Source organism: Toxorhynchites rutilus, chromosome 2 (genome assembly GCF_029784135.1).
Source record: "Toxorhynchites rutilus septentrionalis strain SRP chromosome 2, ASM2978413v1, whole genome shotgun sequence".
Taxonomy (NCBI): domain Eukaryota; kingdom Metazoa; phylum Arthropoda; class Insecta; order Diptera; family Culicidae; genus Toxorhynchites; species Toxorhynchites rutilus.
This window is the reverse complement of record NC_073745.1, coordinates 61,163,792-61,186,717: the sequence shown is the minus strand read 5'-3', so window position 1 is coordinate 61,186,717 and position 22,926 is coordinate 61,163,792. Positions and strand designations below refer to the sequence as shown.

The 22,926-nt window shown below is 40.3% G+C and overlaps 2 protein-coding genes across 10 annotated transcripts in view; one reads left to right on the top strand and one right to left on the bottom strand.

The window, feature by feature from the left end:
• The window catches only part of LOC129771049 (whirlin), a 550,739-nt gene that overhangs the window by 409,029 nt on the left and 118,784 nt on the right, over positions 1 to 22,926 (top strand). The window lies entirely within an intron of this gene.
• Positions 18,612 to 22,583, bottom strand: LOC129771050 (protein hunchback). The gene is made up of 2 exons (XM_055774335.1): positions 22,229 to 22,583; positions 18,612 to 21,124 (listed from the first exon to the last, which is right to left on the bottom strand). Exon 2 carries the CDS (start codon positions 21,120 to 21,122, stop codon positions 19,056 to 19,058), a length of 2,067 nt encoding a protein of 688 aa, XP_055630310.1. The 5' UTR covers positions 21,123 to 21,124; positions 22,229 to 22,583; the 3' UTR covers positions 18,612 to 19,055.

The window sequence follows — 22,926 nt, the reverse complement described above, 5'->3', positions numbered from 1 at the left end:
TGTGTCAGCTTGGGTAGATGTTACATTCGGGTAGCTGTCGCATTCGGTATTTGTTACACTCGGGTGAGTGGAATTCGGGTGAATGTCTTTCGGGTAAGTGGGTTTCGGGAAAATGTGACTCAATCGTGCTCACCATGTCATGCTCCAATTGGTCTAACCACCTTGCTTGTTGCACTCCTCGTCGTCTCGTACCAGCCGGATTCCCGATGAACACCATTCTTGCAGGATAGTTGTCCGACATTCTTGCAACATGTCCTGCAGAGCGTATCCTTCCAATTTAAATCACTTTCTGGATACTGAGTTCGCCTGAGAGTTGCGTGAACTCGTGGTTCATCCTTCGCCTCCATACGCCGTCCTCCTGTTCACCGCCGAAGAATGTCCTTAACACCCGTCGTGCAAAGACTCCGAGTGCTCGCAGGTCCTCTTCGAGTATTGTCCAAGTTTCGTGCCCGTAGAGGACAACCGGTCTTATTAGCATTTTATACAGGGAACATTTCGCACGACTGCTAAGTCTGTTTGACCTTAAGTGTTTGTGGAGACCATAGTAGGTACGGCTCCCATTGATAATGCGTCTCCGGATCTCGCGGCTGGTATCATTGTCAGACGTTACCATTGAGCCGAGGTAGACAAACTAGTCCATTACCTCGAACTCATCGCTGTCGATCGTTACACTACTACCTAATCCGGTCCTGTCGTGCTCAGATCCGGAAGCCAGCATGTATTGTATTAGAAAAATTCATAACATTATTAAAAAATATTAAATAAAATTCAAAATAAAATCTTGTGAACAAATGATACAACCGGTCATTTTGAACGGCTTGCAGGTCATAAATTCCTGGCATGGATTGCGTCCAAAGTTGGGTTATTTCTTCGGAATGGAATACGGTACATCGAAGAGGTGGTTAGAAATGGAAGCCAGCGATGGACATTAAACTAAATAATTTTGATCTTAAAAGTAATGAATTTAATATCTTTTGAGGATTTTTCGTCAGAGAAATTTCCTTCGACTTGCACTGTGGTCACGTGTATTCTAGAGCTTGCCCCTCGGAATACATTGAAGGCGTGTTATTTGGCTTAAGAAATCTCAACTAAGTATTAATAAATGACGCTAGTTAATGCATTCGTTGAGACGGCAAAAGTTTCACAGAGAACGTTAACGCCATTCAAGAAGAAGAAGAAGAAGAAGAAGAAGATCTTTTGAAACATATTTCATTTTATGAATTTCGGGCAAATCATTCTTCATTGATATTTAGTAGTTTATATCACAACATTCATAATACTGCCCCTTAGATATTTGCTTTATTACATCGTAGCGATTTATTTGGTTCTTTTAACCAAACTTAAAACTTCTAAAATGAAAATCGAATGCGGACACCTCAATTAACAAAAAATTCTTAATCGCTTTTGCTGTGAAATTGACTAATTTCGCAAACTGTCAACAGTTCATCTAACAAGATGTCATCGGCATGAAGGCTATACGTGCTGCATCGAATAGGATTAAAATGCAACAACTTTTTTGTCATGATCCAAATTAGGTCACTTCAGCAGGAAAAAATAAGCTCAAATCCTGGCTTCAAGCACGTTCCATTGCTGTTTTGAATAACGTTCAACAGTCTGCTGCTGGCCCACCGACGAGAAAAAATAAAGAAACCAAGCGGGGATTATTCCGGGATCGTTCAAGGGTCAAGAAACGCACAATTATCGATTTTGAGGACCCGTAAAAATGCACGCAAGCCAACACGTCCACCTTTGGGTATCGCACTCAACAAGCGTATCCGAAGGATAATGAGATCGATTCGTTAGGTTGTACCGATAAGACCTCTTTTCGAGGAGAGGAACCAGAAAAAAACGAACCGTATTTTGTTAATCCTATTACCGGTGCGAAGATTGCGTAAAACCATGGTCAGCTTTGGGTGGGTCGAGAAAAAGATGAAGATCCAGAAACAAGGCCGATACTCGTGGCTAATAATTCATACTTTTCCTCCTTTTTAACACCAATTTCGGACCCCGAGAGCATTTCGGCGCATGCCAAACGAAAACTTCAAGCGAATTAATTAAAACGGCTGACGGTTGGTAATGAATCAATTCGAACCCACATCTTTCGATGCGTTGGACAGCGGCAGCAGCATCAGGAGAAAGACTATCCCGACCCAAAAGGAGGGAGGACAAAAAGTTGGGAAAACAAAAATTTTGGAAAGGACCAAACAGATATTTTTTCACTCGATTTCTGTCTGTCGTCTATTTCGGGAAAAAATCATACATCTGTTGCCGAGTGCGGAATGATTTGGCAGATCCTGGGCCGAACCCCGTGGTCTGCGGGGTGCTTTCATGTGGAGGAGGGAATCCGGAGGAGGTGGGCAATGTGTGTTTTAATGATAGATGGATAAAAGGTTCGAGTTTTCGAAGTAGCTGCAGCAGCGGCAGGGAAAGTAACCACATCGTCACCACCTACGAACTGCATGCAGCATTTATGCGAAAATATAGATGCGTTTATTTTTGTTTCTCGGTGTTTATGGGATCAATGGCAGGATGCAGATCCTAGGCACGGACAGATGAACGTTAGGCTGTTGAAGATGCAGGGCATAATCGATTGGGTTAGGAATAAAAGGGTGAAAACGATTGTGTATTTTTGCAACAGTTGCCACAAAATTATGCAGCTGAGTTTTTGGTGCAAGTGAATGATGATTCGATGAATGAATCGAAAAATGGTACGAATGGGAAAATTTTCGTTGCAACCGTCACCTCTTAACCTCAAAACAATTATTCAATTTCGAAGAATTTCCTAACCTCGGTCACCTCGGTATGGGATATCTCCCCTCTAACATCCGTTTGTTCGAAAGAATTTCTTAATTTTCACAAAATCTGTAGAAATAACAATTTTCAACGTCTCGACCCATGCCCTGTGATCCGTCCCAGAAGCGGGCACACGCTTTCAATTTACAGTTCGTTTTTCCCCCTGTCGAAACTGCCGTCTGAAGCAAGTCGAGACCCCTTCAAAGATTGTTTTCTTAAACACAAGAAGAAAATAGCGGAAGGAAAAAATACGGCACGTGCGAAAGGAGTGCTAGGATATTGGAATTCTCCTCCCCTCGGTTTTGATGAACAATTTTCCGAAAATTTTTAAACACCGCGCAGTGCGTATAACCGATCATTACCTCCTGAGTGACAATCATTCCCCGTCTGATTTGAATATAAAGATATGCGTTTCTTGGGTGCTTCCCGGAATCGAAGTCGGAAGCTGGTGAGGGGTCAAGACGGAGATTGAACTGCGTGATAGGCATGATTTCATAGGGTGCTAAGTAGCGTAAATTGAAGGTCCTCTCGGCACCGTTCCAGGGCGTTTGTGGTTACGTTTGTACACGAAGAACGATCTATGAGACATTGAGTCAGGTCATGGTTTGGTTGTTGTGTTAATTGAAAGCTGGATACTGGACGCGTGTGCGCTGTCAAAATAAACTGAAATTCATCTCATGGGTTATTTTTAGTTGGTTGCACACATTCTTTGAAGGAAGTTATGTGATTTTTTTTCTGGAAACATGTCTATTTAATAACATCTGTAAGCTGGTTGTGAGAGCTTTCATCCCATATACATGTTTCGTTTCTTAACTAAAAAAATATTATGTTTTCTGAGTCTCCAATGGTATACTAGTTTAGGGGACAATAACATCATTAGTTTTACGAAAACTTCAAGAATATATTGAGTAGAGTTGTAAGGATTCGATTCAGATAAAATATGCACCATTTTCTTCGATAACTTGCTGCAATTATGGAGTTAATTCTTATGGTAACTTGGGAGCATATCCAGACTATAAGGTGGATGCATAAAATCTTTCCTATCCATCTTTGGCGCAGAAATCAAGTTTTTCCTTCTTCTCAAAAATTGAAGAATTATGGAATTGTCGAAACATTGACTCCCTTTTACGTAACCGACAGTGAATTGAGCGCCCTCCAGTGAATGTAGATAGAAGTCAATTCGAAAATGTTTCGTCCTATTGCACCACCGAAAGTTGCTCTCTAAAGTGGGTTACTAGTATTTTGAACAAAAACAGAAGTATTTCCATCTTCAGTTCTGAGACTTGAAGAATGAAGAACATGTTGTTATATACCAATACAGGACCCATTTGTTTTTTTTAAGCTGCGACATACGGGTAGAAGAAGAATTTATTCTAATAGTGTTACCGTTGTGGGTAGTTTGCCCTATGACTCCTCCAAGATCGCACATAGATGACACTGATAATAATTATAACAGTTAGGGAGACAGAGAGGAGGTTACACAGAAACACATACAGACTTATATTATGGGGCAAGATATGATCGACAGGGTGGACTGGGAGGCTGGATGTTGGAAGGGGGCAATGATGAGGCTGGGAAAAATACTAGGAAGTTTGCCTAGTTCTTTTCCACTGCGACCGCCAAACCAAAAGGACCTGGAAAAAAAAGTTAAATAATTTATTATCGAGTTCAGTGAAAGTATAAAAGTTGAAGTTGAAGCTGAAATTGGATGAACGTAAAAAAAAGGCAGAAAAAAAAGACGACAGTTGAAGGAAACTGGAAAGTAACAGGTAGAAGTTTGATAGAAGAAATTTAAGAAATTGTGCTTAAACGCATACTAATTGGCAACAGGATCAGGACCCATTGTACTAGGCTTAAGCCTTGAACGCCATTGTGAATATTCGCAACAAGCCAGCAACGCGCGATCCAGCCCCCAGCCCACCAGAATCATCGACCAGGGAAACGACGAGAACCAGGGGACCAGCGAAGCCGGCCGGCCGACGAACACACACTACACACAATTACAGATTGTAAGTCAGATTATTGAAAATATATTATAAAAACGGAAAGTTGGTGTTTTGTGTGCTTCCGGAAGTGTCCATGTGAGCCGACCTTGGGATCTCCGAATCCCACGCTCGAGCTAGCCAGGAAAAGAGGTGCTGGAACCCGCCTCAGACAGTCCCCGTGGCTAGACCAGGGACTAGAGGTTTTGTCGAGGTCCGTCTGACCGAGAGTGAGCAATAATAATTGGCGCCCAACTTAATATTCTGGACTAATCGGAAGTACAAATTAACCCAACAAAAGACAGGTGAAAGATCAGGTTATATAATAACATAGGAGTGTGCGCGATTTTCGGAAGACAGATTAGAGGTTAACTACTCATGCGGTCGGCTGACTCAGCCAACTCACCAAATCTACCTGTGCCAACTGTGCTTACTAGTGCGCGCACGTTCATAAAATATTTCCCACAGTGAATTTATCGAAAATCGGTGATCGTGAAGAATACATATAATTGATGTGGATATTGAATCGTTTAATGGGTCTTGATTCGTCTTTTTAATTGATTTTTTTCAATAATAAAATACAGTGTAATATTGAGTTAAAATATCGTTTAATTCTATTCGCATTTATTATCAACGGTTTGCTGGTGTGATTTCAAATACTTACCACCCCGAATTTTCCACCCAAAAATCCGACAATGGATTTGCAAACCATGTATAAATGTATGGATGTGTCTCATCTATTAATCGATGAAGTTGAGCACGAGTTAGTGATTCGAAACATTTTATTCGGTTTCGATGAACACGAAAGCGTGAAAAGGAGGAAATTGAAAGATCGTATGCGGCAAGAAAAGGAGATGGATTCTTTTTGTGTAACTCACTCTCCAACATGGAGACAGATTCCAGATGAAATCTCGATTATTAAATCGAAATTATTGGCCATTGATGGACTGCTAGAAAGTCCGAAGGTCACTCGTCATATGAAAGAAAAATTAAAGACTCGTTTGGTTCATTACAGAGTGAGAATATTTTTACTCTCACGCGCCCTTGAATCGCGAAAGTATTTGTCGGAAATAATGAATTTAGCCAAACAAGCCACTCATGTATTTTCTAAACACTTCCCAGATATCTCATTTTCCGGGGAAGATGATAATGAGTCAGAGCAATTAGAGCAAGATTTGAATAAAGCTTTAGAAGAAGTACGAAACGAAATTGAAACTTTGAATGAGACAGCTGGGGGAATAGAATTGAGAGAAATTGTAGATCAGGAGGAAACTAGCGAAGGGGTAGCAGGGGTGTTAGAACATCATGATACGGAAAAAATAATCATAACATTAGAAGACATCATGAACAAACTTTCTGAATATGATCAAGGAACAGTTGAAAATGTGAACGATTTGATACATATGCTGAAGAATTTTGTCGTGCAAACAAATGAGCAAGAAAAGGATCGTAGAGAAACGGAAAATTTGTTGGAGAAAGCTAGGATTAAGAAAGCTGAAGAGAGTGTAGAAAAGAAAAAACGTCTTGAGAAAGTTCTTGTTAATCTAAACAAAAAAATTAAGAACGATTTTCTAAATTGCAATTTCCTCAAAATCAATCTGGTTTCCCAGGTGAGGAATGCAAGAAAAAAACCGTGAAAAAAGTTGTTAAAACGCAACAGGTAAAAGTAGAAAGCGAGCACGAAACATTCTCCTCAGATTCAGAAAACATTTCAGAAAAAAAATCCATAGTTAAAAATAGCAATAAAAACGAAAAAAGAAACCATAGGGTTAGCAAGACGGATCAGAAACCGTCGTCTCAAAGAAAATTGAAACACCATAAACATGCTGACACTTCTTCCGAGACTTCAACCGTGCTCTCATCAAGAGAATTTTCTGATTCAATTAGCTCGCATTTAGAAAAATCAGATGATACACGCAGGAAAAATCGGGAAGTTAGAGAAAATAAAAATGAGAGAAAATACAGAAAAGTTTTAAAGCGCGTTCCAGCTTCGGATTGGCGATTAAAATATGACGGGAAAGATAGCGGTCGTAAATTAGCAGAGTTCTTAAGAGAAGTTATGATGAGATCCAGAGCAGAAGAAATTTCAGATAGAGAACTTTTTAGAAGTGCAGTACACCTATTTACGGGAAGAGTCAAAGACTGGTATATGGAAGGAATGGAAAATAAAGATTTTCGAGCATGGATTGAACTAAAATCTGAATTGAAAAGAGAATTTCTTCCACCAGATCTCGATTTTCAATTAGAGGTTCAAGCTACAAATCGTCGACAAGGTCGAGCAGAAAGATTCGGGGATTTTTTCCACGACATACAGAAGCTATTTCAATCGATGACACGTCCAATTTCAGATAGACGAAAGTTTAATATCGTATGGAGAAACATGCGTTTCGAATATAAAAACGCTATGACTGGAGCGAATATAAACTCGTTATCCAGACTTAAGCGATATGGAAGAGTAGTCGATGAAAACAATTGTTTTAATTTTCAGAAAACATCTGAGAACCCTGTACGATCACGTTATAATCAGGTCAACGAAATCTCATCCACCAACAAAACTGATCCGAACAATAAACCGATACAGAAGTATGGTATTACCAAAGAGAAAGATAAAAATTCTCATCTTCCTAACCAATCTAAATATGTAGATAACACTAGCGGAAAAAGGAGTCAAAAACAGAATGTTCTTTTTGAACCCATGGAAGGTTCATCCAAGGGCACCTTGAAACTTTTGGTTGAACAATACAAACGTCCAGCCATCGGCACTTATTACAATTGCAAAATGCATGGTCACCACTATGCAGATTGTAATCAAGCAAGACAAAAATTTTGTTTCGACGGCGCCAGTGGTTGTATGGTTAGCGTAACAGCCTCACAATCCGATCGGCCTGGGTTCAATCCTAGCTGGCGTCGTTGGGATTTTCTGAGGCGAAAAATCTCTGGTTACGTCTTCCTTCGGAGCGGAAGTAAAAGAAGTTGGCCCGGCTCATGAGTTGTTGAGTCTGATAGGTAGGAACAGGTGGAGTCGCCTCCCTGATGTCGGTGATTGGCACTAAAGTGGCGGAAATAGGCCGACGAAAAATAAGCGAAGATAAAAAAAAAAAAAAAAAAATTTTGTCGGATATGTGGATTCCCAGATGTATTTACTATAGTCTGTCCATAAAGGGTGTGTCACATGAAATTGCATCACGGAAAAAACGCTGTAGAAATTTAATTTTTAGGAATTATATCTTAAGCTTTCGTTTATAATCAGATAAGAGTGTATAGATCACGTTGACCATGCTTCACTGTCAGTTTTTCGTAAATTTGGAAAAATGTCGTCGAACGAAAAAGAGCGTCGTGAATTAATCCTGTGCACTCATTTCGAGAATCCGGAGTTGTCACATCGGGACATCGGTAAGATGCTGGGAATCGTCCAATCCACGGTCAGCAGAGTACTAAAACTATACTTCGAGAACTTAACCATCGACCGGAAGGTGAAGAACGGCAAAAATGGATGCTCCGTCAGTGAAAAAGATCACAAGCGCGTAGTGAAGCAGTTTAGACGTGATCCGAGAAGTTCGGTCCGGGATGTCGCCAATAAGCTGAATTTGTCAAGTTCATTCGTCCAGCGGACCAAGCAGCGGGAGGGCCTGCGTACATACAAGGTTCAGAAGGCTCCTAACCGCGACGAAAGGCAAAACATGGTGGGGAAGACGCGAGCCCGGAAGCTGTACACCGAAATGCTGACGAAGCCGCATTGCCTAGTAATGGACGACGAAACCTACGTCAAAGCGGACTTTCGTCAGCTGCCGGGCCTGTTGTTCTTCTCCGCAGAGGACAAATTCAGCGTTCCGGAGGAGATTCGCAAGCAGAAACTATCCAAGTTTGCCAAAAAGTACATGGTGTGGCAAGCGATCTGCTCTTGCGGAAAGCGGAGCGCCCCCTTCGTGATGACCGGCACGGTAAACGGGCAGGTTTACCTTAAGGAGTGCCTACAGAAGCGCTTACTACCACTATTGAAGCAGCACGAGGGCCCGACCATCTTCTAGCCGGATCTCGCTTCGTGCCACTATTCAAAGGACGTGTTGGAGTGGTACGAAGCCAACGGGAACATGAACCCGCCCAACGCGCTGGAGCTTCGCCCAAAAGAGAAATATTGGGCGATTATGAAGCAGGCCCTCCGGAAGAACCCAAAAGTTGTCAAATCGGAGGCGGACTTCAAGAGAAAATGGATTTCTTTTAAAAAAAAACTACAACCTGACGTTGTACAGAACCTTATGGACGGGGTAAAGAGGAAGGTTCGAGCATACGGGCTTGGGCTCGAAGTATGAATAAAAAGAAAATGCCAAAAGTTGTTTAATAGTTTTTATTTTACTGTCTAAAATTTTCAAAATGATCGGTCTACTGGGCGAATTTCTACAGCGTTTCCGTGATGCAATTTGATGTGACACCCCCTTTATTGTCCAAAAAACGACAACAATTCAGTCTAAGGGAGGAGGCTGAAAACAATCTCAGAATTCCTCCCAATCACACAAACAAATTAGATTTTTTTATCCACAATCTGGAGTCGGTTTCTAACGAAGATTACACCAATGAAATCGTGGAAGAACTATTGATCCAAGTTGAGGGAGATGCACGTCCTTTCGTAGAAGTAGATATCATGGGTAAGAAAATTGTCGGGCTGTTGGACAGCGGAGCGCAAAAAACAGTTCTCGGTAAGGATTCTCACAAACTAATCAGAGATTTAAAATTAAGAAAATTTTCATCAAATATTCAGGCAAAAACAGCTACAGGCACTCCGATTGAGATTGTGGGATACGTGAATACACCGATTACGTTCAACAATAAAACACGAATCGTTCAAGCGCTTATCGCCCCGAAACTTAAGCAAAGACTTATTTTGGAATACGAAGATTTTTGGAAAATATTTAATTTACAGCCGATGATCCCGAATCATCACGAATGTTTTGAGATGAGTAATATCAATGAAGAGGGTAATACAGAAGATGAAGATAAGGGAGATGATGAACTGAGTGAATCACAGAGAGAAGAATTAGAAGTGGTGAAGGGGTTGTTTAAGACTACAGTGGAGGGGGAGATGCTCGATATCACTACGATGATCTCTCACAAAATTGAACGGAAAGAAGAATTTAAAAATCTTACCCCAGTTCGCTTGAATCCTTACATATTATCATATTACATATACATATTATCGTGTGACGGGCTTCGTCCTAATCCAGAAAGGATAGAAGCAATCGTCAATTACGAACGTCCAACATCAATTCGATCATTAAGACGTTTTCTGGGAATGGCCAACTATTATAGACGGTTCATTCCCAAGTTTAGCGAATTTACAGCTCCTCTCACGAATCTCCTAAGGAAAAAACCAAAATCGATCAACTGGACAGAGGCTGCGGAACAGGCGTTTGTTAGTATCAAGGAATGCTTGATAACAGCTCCAGTTCTCGCAAATCCAAATTTTGAATTACCTTTCCATATACAAACAGACGCGAGTGATAATGCTATTGCAGCGATTCTCACTCAGGAACACGAAGAAGGAGAGTATGTGGTAGCGTATTTCTCACAGAAACTTTCTCCTGTTCAGCAATCGTATGCTGCAACGGAGAAAGAAGGGCTTGCTGTGCTATCAGCTATAGAGAAAGTAGAGGGAACCCATTTCGTCGTCATCACTGATGCTTCGGCACTTACTCATATCATGAGAGGTAAATGGAGAACTTCGTCGAGGCTAAGTCGTTGGAGCATTGAACTTCAAGGCTACGATTCGACATCGGCGAGGAAAAGATAATGTAATTCCAGAAGTTCTCTCTCGTGCAATTGATGCAATCGATGTAGACGATGCAATCAATAATTGGTACGTTTCTCTATTTCAAAATGTAGAAGAGTACCCAGATAAATATTTAGACTATAAAATAGAAAACAAAAAATTATATAAATTTGTGCCTACCAAAACTGATGTGTTGGACTACAGACACGAATGGAAGTTATGTATTCCCGAGGAGTCGAGATCTCAAATTATTAAAACGACGCATGATGAAGCTTTTCATATAGGCTATGATAAGACGTTAAACAAAATAAGGCAGCGATATTTTTGGCCGAATATGGCTACTACAATCCGAAAATACATACAGCGTTGTGAAATATGTAAGGAGTGTAAACCTGCAAATTCTTCTCAGAATCCTGTGATGGGAAATCAGAGAATATGCACTAAACCTTTCCAAATATTAGCGATTGACTACATTCAATCACTCCCACGAAGCCGTGCAGGTAATTGTCATCTATTAGTTCTATTAGATGTATTTTCAATATGGACAATGTTAGTACCTGTGAAAAAGGTTTGTACAAAGGAAGTATTGAAAATAATGGAAGAAAAGTGGTTTCGTCGATATTCTGCACCAGAAATTGTGATTAGCGATAACGCTAGCACATTTCTCAGCAAAGAGTTCAAAGCATTATTGGACCGATATAAAATTAGACATTGGACAAATGCTCGGTATCATAGCCAGGCGAATCCTGTCGAAAGGCTCAACCGTAGTAGCATCAATGCATGTATTCGTACATACGTGAAAACAGATCAACGTACATGGGATAGCAAAATTTCGGAGGTTGAATATACGATCAATAACACCGTGCATTCATCTACCGGATATTCGCCTTATCGTATATTATTCGGTCACGAAATTATAACTAGTGGCGATGAGCATCGACTAGATCCCGTAATGAAGGAACCCACAGAACAAGAACGAATTGAAACCAAAATGAACATCGATAAATTCATTTATGATACGGTAATCAAAAATTTAGGGAAAGCACATGAGAGAAGTACTCGGAATTATGATTTGAGGTTTAGGAAATCTGCTCCCGTTTACGAAGTAGGACAGAGAGTGTATAGGAAAAGCTTTACACAATCCTCGGCTCTAGATGCTTTTAATGCGAAGTTTGGCCCTGTATACGTTCCGTGCAAAATCATCTCGAAGCGCGGTACGAATTCATATGAACTGGAGGATGAGAATGGCAAAAATGTAGGAATTTTCTCAGCCGCAGATCTCAAACCGGGTATTCCCGAATAAAGAATGATATAACAAGTTTTTTTAAAATATTTTGCTATAGTTTTCACTTGAATAGAACAAAGAAATCCCATATTAGAATATGGCATAAGATTATGTTTCGTCAGAGTTTAGTAAGTGAATCGAATAAATCCTTAATGTGATCTCACAAGTTTTGTAGTTGGCAAATAATAGCACTGTTTTTACAATCCTGTAATCATCAATAAAAGAAAAATGATTGTTAGGAATGTAATCCGCGAATTTGGAATAATACCGCCAATTGGATCGACACCGATAAATGCCCATTTCCAAATTTTGCCTAAGCAGTTTGCAAACCGGTTTTCCTGCGTTACATCTCCCGACAAACACTGCTCACGATTAAATTTCAATTTTTCTCCGTTCACGAGTTCATAAGTTCATACCGTAAATTTCACTTTCAAGACATCGATGCGCTTTCCAACGAAGGAACTAGTGCGATTATCGCCATCCATGGCGAATCACATTGAAGCAATAACTTTATTTGTAAAGATTCACATAGATCGATTAACAGAGAGAAATTAGTTGATCTTAGGCTTATCTCAATAATTTTCTTTTAGATTATTTGAGATTATGAAAGACCTATTACTGATTCAATATAGGGTAAACGTCGATAAATGAAGCTCCGCTGAAAGGACGGTAAATTTTATTTGATAGATTGACGTTGAAATGTTTTCTTATATGAAAATCGAAGCTTAAAAGAAGCCTTACAAACCTGGGTATGTTTGGTAATAAGTAGTTTTAAGAAAAATAAATTTAAAACGTTGTTCTAAATTTATTTTCAGAGGAGGTGTGGGGTAGTGTTACCGTTGTGGGTAGTTTGCCCTATGACTCCTCCAAGATCGCACATAGATGACACTGATAACAATTATAACAATTAGGGAGACAGAGAGGAGGTTACACAGAAACACATACAGACATATATTATGGGGCAAGATATGATCGACAGGGTGGACTGGGAGGCTGGATGTTGGAAGGGGGCAATGATGAAGCTGGGAAAATACTAGGAAGTTTGCTTAGTTCTTTTCCACTGCGACCGCCAAACCAAAAGGACCTGGAAAAAAAAGTTAAATAATTTATTATCGAGTTCAGTGAAAGTATAAAAGTTGAAGTTGAAGCTGAAATTGGATGAAAGTAAAAAAAAAGACAGAAAGAAAAGACGACAGTTGAAGGAAACTGGAAAGTAACAGGTAGAAGTTTGATAGAGAATATTTAAGAAATTGTGCTTAAACGCATACTAATTGGTAACAGGATCAGGACCCATTGTACTAGGCTTAAGCCTTGAACGCCATTGTGAATATTCGCAACAAGACAGCAACGCGCGATCCAGCCCCCAGCCCACCAGAATCATCGACCAGGGAAACGACGAGAACCAGAGGACCAGCGAAGCCGGCCGGCCGACGAACACACACTACACACAATTACAGGTTGTAAGTCAGATTATTGAAAATATATTATAAAAACGGAAAGTTGGTGTTTTGTGTGCTTCCGGAAGTGTCCATGTGAGCCGACCTTGGGATCTCCGAATCCCACGCTCGAGCTAGCCAGGAAAAGAGGTGTTGGAACCCGCCTCAGACAGTCCCCGTGGCTAGACCAGGGACTAGAGGTTTTGTCGAGGTCCGTCTGACCGAGAGTGAGCAGTAATAATAGTGAATGCCATGTTAATATCGCCTTAATGAAGTTTTTCAACATTAAATAGACCAATTTATATTGAGATAATAATATTAAAACGCTAGTCTCTTTGCGGTTTAGTTTACGTTAATCGTTAGTTAGAAATGAAAATGAGGAGAAAGAAAATATTCCAATTTAAACTCTGCCCGGTTTAATGTACTAAAAGCTAGAAAATAATTAGGCAAGTAGCGGTTAGTAGTTATCACATCACTCCCTTCATTATTCTAGGGGAATAATGAGACTAAAATAAATGTTTCTAATGTTTATAATTACCTAGTTATGTAAACCATTAGTAGGCTTTTAGCATTTTTATTTCACGCTCGCACCTTACGCCTAACTCCACTCATAAGTTTCTGTACAACATCTGGCTGCAGCTTCTTCCCACATTAATTAAAATTTTACCCCCTTCCTGTTGAACGATTGAACTAAAATTTGGAACACACCTTTATCTCTGCAGTCACTATAAAACTACGTATTTTATTATCTTGAAAATCCAAGATGGCGGCCTCTACAAAATGGCGGATTACACATTTTCTCAAAAACTGCTCAATGGGAGTTTTTCCAAAACCCCATCAATATGGGTATCAAATGAAAGTTACAAAACAAAAGTAAAAAAACAAAGTTACTTATGAAAAATGTAAATCCAAGATGGCGGTCGCTACAAAATGGCGAATCACAAATTTTCTCAGAACTCCATCAATATCAAATAAAAACGCTATAAAAACGTAGTAGATCATGAAAAATCCAAAATCCAAGATGGCCGCAGTCCCCAAATAACCAACTACTTTTTTAAATGGTTTCATTCAACTTGACCTGTTTGTATGTATACAGCTGGGACTCGATTATATACAGAATCGATTATATACAGACTCGATTATATACAGACTCGATTATATGTGATTCGATTATATACAATTTTGGACTCGATTATATACAGTTTGAAAAAAAAATTTTTTTTACATTTCCAATATGACTTGTTTCAAGAAAATTGTAACCTTTGAACATTAAGGTGGAATTTTTGGGGTAAAAATCGTGAATTTTGAAGATTTTGCATGAATTTTCACCAGGAATTATTTATATCAATAATGCAGTGAAATTAAGAGAGATAGAAGTTCGGTGTCAAAGAACAAATTGTAAAGTGGCTTGAGAACTTCAATTTGATTGATAGAAACTTTCAAGTTCAATATGAATTTTTGGGATAATATTAATAATTACACATTAAAAATTACTAACTTTGGAATTTTCACTTTCAAAAAGTTATTTAAATCAATTAATTTAGATGTTTCACTACTATATCCTGTACTAAATTCTCTCATGAAAGCAACAGAATTGGTTTACGCAGCGGACTTTTTAGTGTAGAACTAGTTTGAGGTAACAGAGTCCGAAACAAAAAAAAAGTTCTATAACTCTGTCATTGTTGAAATTCGAACATAAGCGTAGAACGATTTTTTTCATCAAATATGATCATCTATCACATTCTGAGCGATTCTGGAAAAACATATTTTTTTCATGTGAGAAAGGTATTTTCTGACATCAAGGGAATGAATCAAAAATTAAATTCTTCTTTTATTTTCAATAAACGAAAAAAATATGCGTAAAAAACGAATAAGAAAAATTTTTTTTTTGACTCGATTATATACAGGATTCGATTATATACAGTGAAAAGAAATCGGGGACTGTATATAATCGAGTCCGCGCTGTATTTGAATGTCTGTGGAGTATGTACGATGTATTTTTGCAATCCCCTCAATATCGGTATTAAACGAAATGATTTGACTAATAGAATACAGTACATCATAAAAATATTCCGAGGAAAATTAAGTAAGAAATAAAAAAATTTAAAAAAAGTTGAATGGTGTTATAATAGAGAAATATGCTAACGATACAAATAATGTACTAAAAACTAGAAAATAAAATAAGTTAAAAAAAAACTTTTCAAGCTAAACGGTTTCTTTGTGATTGAACAAAATAATACTACAGATAATGTACTATAAGATAGAAAATAATTAGGCAAGTAGCAGTTAGCAGTTATCATACTCCTTTGTTCATTAATCAAGGACAATGATGAGACTAAAATAAAATCGTGGGGTACGTTGGATTTACATTATCCGCATTTAATGGTTTCATCATATGCCCGCGATTTTATTTTAGTCTCATCAATGTCCTTGATTAATGAACAAAGGTGTATGATAACTGCTAACTGCTACTCGCCTAATTATTGTCTAGCTTTTAGTACATTATCTGTAGTATTGTTCTGTTCAATCACAAAGAATCCGTTTAACTTAAAAAGTTTTTTTTTTTACTTATTCTATTACGTATATAATCCCTCCTGGTTCTTAACCCACTGAACGAAAGAGATAGATTCAACTTTCTGGCCACATCCCTGACCGGAACATTGGGATTCCGCTTAAACGCTTTCACGACACGCCTGTGATCCTGATTACTAATAGAACATCCATTCTGATCGCATTTCTTCTTCCGTTCGATGCTCAGAGTTCCATAGTAACATTTAATCACACGACTCGCCATTGACTGCACGATACCGAGTTGTTTTCCGATGAGAAAGTTCAGGGTTTTCTAGGTGTTTGCGCAAAATCAATTCGCGACGTTGCTTTACGGGTGAACTCATTTTTTTCAATTATCGAAAAACTGACAACGATATCCTGTGTAAACAATACACTCTAAACTACATCTGCCCAAATTTTCAAGAGAAAATACCTAATGGGTAATTTTCCGTGATGCAATTTGATGTGGGACACCCTTCATTGTAATGTCCTTCAACACTTTTTGGCTGGTTCTTCACATTACTTCCGTTTCAGAAGAATATCAGTAGTGAGAATTGAGCTCGTGACCTTCAGCGTGATAGGTACGGATGTTATCACTACGCCGGATCGGCTCCACATCAGATTACGATTAGATTGATTCCGGTTCATTACGTTGGCCCTTCTGATTTTAAAATGAAATAAAAAATTTGCTTGATGACTCGATCGCTTCAAACCAACCAGACTTCTACTAGCGTGGTATCCATATATTTTCTAACAGATGAACTAAGGTATTGGCATACTTTGAATAATTTTTATGTTCCGAAAGAATGCTTTTTTTGGTGCAATTTTCTATAAAAATTATAAAGCAACATGTCTCAAAGTGCACAAGAAAAATAAAAGGAAATCGAACGTTGATCACGAATGGAATCATTAGAATTTGGGTTATTTACCTAAGGAAACTCTTTCTATGCGGTCGCTATCCATCGTATTGAAAAAGTTTTATCAAAAATTATGTAGCGAAAACTATTTCTCGGGGCTACTGGTGAAGTTTAGTACGATTTTTTTTTGTGCGGTTCCTATCCCTCGAACAAAAACAGGTTGCCCTGTATATCCCTTAAAAGCGAACGACCCGCAAGGCGGCTTTAAGCCTTTAAGAAGAAGAAAGAAGAAGATATAATAAATACTAGCTGACCCGACAAGCGTTGTTCAGCCATATAAATTATTTCTAGTGAATGCTTTGGCTGTTGAATAAAAAATAACTAATGTATTGTAAGTGTGTATTCTTTTAACGATCTATCAAATTAATCGATTGTGATCGTTGAAGGATATATTCCACGTGTAAATCGAGCAGACACCTGTAGGTTTGACCGTGTATTGCATTGGACTATGAGAAAGTGGTCTTCCCGAACCCAAGTGTGATGTGGAGATGGAGATGAGATCTATGACATACAGAGACATGGAGGACTTTAGACGATGACCGTCGACAAAAATTTGAAAAAAATGCAATAATGTTTGTGGTAACAATATCGAACAGTCACCCATATTCCGGAATCCGATTGCTTTGAATCTCGATCGGATCTAACAATTCGTTTTGCATTCTGAAATCCGATCGACCTCAATTAGTTCGTGCTATGAAATGTGGCAATCTAGCGCAAAATAAACATTAAAATAAATAATCCGTATTCGTGGAGCAATTCACTCTCTATCAGATTAGCAGACACGAAAGCAATTCTAAATTGTAAAATTTTGAATGAAAATCTCGATGTTGTTTAAATACTTAGAAGACAGTCCTAACTTAACGTTTCTTCTATAAATCTCTTTGCATTTCCGCCAAAACTTTATCCATAATATAAAATCATTATCAGAGACAATTTGTGAATGTGACGAGTGGACGTGAATGTGAGTGAGAACAATTGAGGAAATTACTTTATCCTAAAAACTAAAAATGTGCGTATAAGGTAATCCTTGCTTTAGTCATTCAACCGAATACACCCAGCAAAATTTTGAGCCGAACACGTGTAGTTCTGTAATGAAGTTTATTCAAGACATTATTTCTTTTGTTTGAACACACGTGCTATCGTTTGAACAGAGGCTGTGCCGGTGTTGCTCATGATTGCATCACGCAAGTGCATGTATTCTGTTGATTGTGTCATAGGAATCGCAGTCGTTCGCTTTCTACCTTTGCGCATATGTTGACCATGGATTATTGGCACAGCTCAAGACGTTGTCATGACTGCGTCAATTCATCAAACGACAGATAAAAGAATCTATGGAGCGCACTCTCCTGTTTGTTTCGTCTCCTCCAACCACATTTTTGAAAATATTAATTCAAAATGAGTGATGATGTTCTTAATGATTGAAGTAACTGTGGCGCATCGGATCTACACACGTGTTCTCCAGCCGGTTTTTATCAGGATTGACCGCAATAGCGTGATGGTTACTTCGCATTCCAAGCATGTGGGTTTTTAGAATAATTTCAATAATTAGTTGTGCTCATCAGAAAAAAAATCTCCCAAATCGGTATTAAATATACAGTAATCGGTATCCTAGCGGTATCATATATAGTTTAAGACTTATTCTCATGCCTACCAAGTTTTTTGAGCATAATTTAATATGATAACAAATTTGGGAAGACACAGGAAAAAAATTAAAACACACAATTGGAAGCACCTACCGTCTGAAAATGTCACTGTTGACCGGTACAGACTACAGTTAAAATCAAATTCATTTGGCCATAAAATAACAGCATCGGAATGAATATTATGTTGATTTCAAATGTTATACCCAACCTCCTCTCATTCACATAAAACACGAAACCAGAGTTACCTTTCAAAGTTTAATAATTTATTTCGGCTCGATAAATATTGTCAGCTAGTGTTTACTCATAACGTGAAAAATTACAACAGTTTCTTACTTTCTTATTTATATATGCTCAACTAGTCGGATAATGCTTCTATATCACTATATCTTAACCGCTATTCTTTGATTTAATATTCCTCTGTTAAAGGCTGTACAATTGTAGTATAATAATATACTCTTTTTTTTCTCACTATCCTAATACTTACACTATCCTAGTTATTTGTTCAGTTTTCGTTACATTTGTTTTGATTTTCTGCTCGATGGGAAGCTCTAACGCTAATCAGTCTCCTGCTTCTGGAATACTTGCTTTAAACTTATACGTTCAACAAAGACTAGTTACTACACGTTGAACCCAAAAAACTGTACAATTAAACTTTTTTTTCCCTAACACGTCTAACCCCTGTGATTCAGTGCGCCTTCTGGGCGATATGCAGGAAGAACCCTAGCTGATCGTTGCACTTCTCGCCGCACATGTTGCACTTGTACACATCGTCGTACCCGTGGTATCCCATGTGGATAGCGTACATCGCATCGTTCTCGAAGCTGATCCCGCAGTACTTGCAGCGGAACAGCCTCGACGGGTTCGTCTGTACCCCGCTGCTAACCATGGTCGTTGTCGTTTCCTTCGACTCGGTTGGCAGTTTCTGCTGCTGCTGCTGCTGCGGTTGCTGATCCTGCCGCTTGGTAACCGGCGACGGTTCCCCTTCCGAGTGTTCCGTGTCCGAATGCTCCATCGGCGTCGTCTGCGCGTAACCATTCATCCGTTCCAGCTTGAAGGCACGACCTTTGCGGCGATTTTTGCTCACCATGGAGGTAGTCTTCACTGAAGGACTGTGGATTTCGGAGGTCGGAGGTTTTGCGACGGTCGTCTGCTCCCGCGAGTAGTCAGTTGGGGACGACTCCATCTCGGCATCACACGATGGCGTGTGCGATTCCGGCTTGGGGTCGGAGCTGTCCGCTGCTGCGGCTGTGATTTGTTTGAGTAGTTCCTCGCCAAGGGTGGTCGTGGCGGCAGAGACGGCGGCAGCGGTCGGTGCCGTGAATGAGGAAGAGGATGACGGCGAGGAGTTTGATTTCGAGCTACTTTCTGCGTCCTCATCGATAGGCTTGTCGGCTTGCTGGTACAAGCCGGCGAAAGGTTGATGGTAGTTGGGGGAAAGTTGCGCGATGGCCGCTTGCTGATCGGCAAACATCTGGAAGTTCAGGTTCATGTAGGGGAACAGCGGGAGATTGTTTGAGGCGGCATTTTTGAACATGTGCGCCAAAGGATTTCGTAGAAGGTTGAGCGGCAGGATGTTCCGGGGCATGTTATCGGCTTGACTGCTCGGAGGTGTGAATGGGGCTTGGCTCATCACGGGTTGATGAGACGCTGGCGTTAGCGGTGCTGCGGAGAACTGCGGTGCTTGCTGTTGTGTTTCCGTCTTCAGGTCGGCATGTTTTTGCGATTTCGTTTTAGGTCCCCGACGGGTTCCGTAGACATCGATTATGGGGTAGGGGTTTGGAGTGCCATCCACGTTCAACACAACGTCCGGTTTGTGTTGGTATTTCCGGAGGTGCAACTTCAGGCTATGGCAGTATTTGGTAGCGTAATTGCAATCCGCGCATCGATACTGAAACACATTCGAGTGGGACTTCATGTGGGAGTTCAGCATGGATTTGTTCACGCAGCTGTAACTGCACTTAGGGCATTGGAATGGCTTCGAGCGGTCGTGGTTCCGCATGTGGTACTCCAGATGATGCTTGTACTCGGTAACGAAGGGACACTGCGTGCAGGTGAGCATTTTTTCCGGCTTAATGTGACCCCGGGTGTGTTCCCAGAAGCTGAGTTTGGTTACTGCCACAAAGTCGCACTGTTTGCACTTGAATTTCTTCACCTTCCCGTGGGAATTAATCTTTGGTTTGCGGATTCCATCCTCGTCATCGCTTCCATCGAAGAATTCCTCACAATCGGAGCTGTGTTCTTCTCCGCCCTTCTCCGGAGTTTGGGCAACCTCTTTGGGGGACTTTGGGGGCGTTACGTCCATCGGTGGCGTATGCGTTGGGGTCAACGAGGAAGAAACGAACGCCGTATCTTGCTTGCCAAAGTTGCGATTAGGTGTGGTTTGTCTGGCAAGATGTTGCTGTGGAGGTACGAACATTCCCGCGTATCCGGGCGGGGTCAAGGGATTGAACCCAAGTGGGTTATATCCTCCGTGCATCACTGCTGGGTGACTGCTGGCTTTCGATTCAAAGTACTGACTCCGGCTGCTCATAGAATCCATACTGTCAACGCTCTGGGGGGACGTTGGGTTCGAATGGGACATCGGGGTGTCCTGGTGAGACGGATTGTGATGGTGGCTTTGATGCTGGAAGCTTTGGTTGTAACTGCCTGCGTTCTCCAATGGCTCACTTTTAATGGTCATATCGTACCAATTCTCGGCCGGCAACTGCGGCTGTGGAAGCGCGCTGTTCATGATTGAATCGAAATTCTGCATAACTGTGGGATGGATCAAAATAGAGGGAGAAGGAAAAAACACATTAATGAAATGCGCCATGCTGAAGCTATTTTTTTTGTGTTGCGTTCGTCGGAGCGAGGGTGAACTCCCCCAAAAATTGCCTCTTCCGTGGAAACGAATCACAACGGGCACAAATACACACATTGCCAAAAAGGACGATTATTTTTATTTTCATCGCGAGCAAGCTTTTTATTTACTGCGGACAATTCTTGGGGTGGGATTGTTTGCTTCATGTATGGTTCTCCATAAGATTTTCCCTTTCCGTTTAGGTGATGTTTTTTTTGCTGCTTTTAGGGAGGAAAAATCGATAAACGGGGAAACGATTTCCCGAATGTGTATATACTTTTTTTCTGCTGGTAGAGATTCTGGCTATGATGAATCTTTACTTTGTAGGAAAATTGTCGCCCCCTTTTTTCACCAGCATTTACTGCCTCCAACTCAAGGCAAGACCTTGAATGCAAAGAGGGAAAAGCAATGAAAAAAAACAGTAATAATTCTGTCAACTCTAACTGCAACTGATCCGTCGCATAACACGACTCTTACTTCATCCAAAGGATTAGCTTCGAAACCAATTCTAAACAATCACACTGATGAAAGGGTCCATCCCTCTTTTTATTGCTTTACACACCATCTTTAGGCTGAAAGTCATTCCCTCGAGTATGAGAGACCGAAGGTCCCCAAAAAAAAAAACCCAGAAAAATGAGATCCCCGTTTACGACTCATTTGAATATTCATTGCTCAAGACGGCGGCAATAAAAGAATCGTCCTTCTTCGCTTTGGCAGCTCGTAAAAATTAGGTTCACGATGGGAGAAAAACGGGGTAACGACGGTTGCTGCCCGACCAATTGCTCCAGTTTTGGTCGAGGGACAGGAAAAAACAAAAGAACCGTAAAAGCAATGTCGTTTCAGGGGTCCGAAACGCCCATTGTTTGCTTTTTGCGAACGAAAGTGAAATTTGCATGCCCAGTTCCTTTTTTTGGAAATTCTCAGAAGAAGACCATCGCACTGAGAAGAGTTGACCTCGCTCTGATCGGTTCGTCGTAAAATTGATCCATTCGGGGGGTCCATTCGTTGGCGATGCTTACCTATTGACTCCTAGCGATGGCACTTTTTCTGGTTGCTTGTTTTTTGTTATCCGCAAATACTCTTCAATTTCATTATTCAAGACGACGTCTTTTTTGCGGATCGTTCAATTCTTTATCACAATTTCGATGTCCCACACACAATCACTGCTTAATCGTTTGTTTAAATGATTCACTGTAATCCTTTTCTGCAGATTCTATATTCGTTGTAATTCGATCACTTCGCACGTCGCATGAAGGTTCGCTCGCTCCGGTCAACCGATTCCCAACAACAATAACTTTCTTTAAGTTCGTTCGCCCGCACGAAGTCAACACTGTGCCAACCTTTCCCGTTGCTAGCGATTTAAAAACTGATCTGAGATTTTTAGGTGAGCTTTAGCTATAGCCTTGCCCTTAAACATTACTCTTCTGTCACTTCCCGATACCGGGTCGCATGGGTGAGCAGGACGGATAGTCAAAAAAAAAAGCAAGTAATCATCATCACCATGAGAGAGTACAAGTTGGAGGGACCCTTCTTTGGTCGACTTTCGCTTTTAGTTAGGCATGTGAGGATGTGTGCGTGCTGATGAGTGCTGCTGCGAAGCGGTCGCTCTTTGTTTATGTTCATTCCTTTCGACTCAGTGGAGTGGGAGAATACCCGCTGGAGAAGGATATATTGGCAGCTACTGGCGGCGGTCGATGAGACGTGTGGACAATGAAAT

Bases quoted from the DNA above. Each gene is read 5' to 3' on its own strand.
- LOC129771050 (XM_055774335.1), bottom strand. From the start codon at position 21,122: ATGCAGAATTTCGATTCAATCATGAACAGCGCGCTTCCACAGCCGCAG.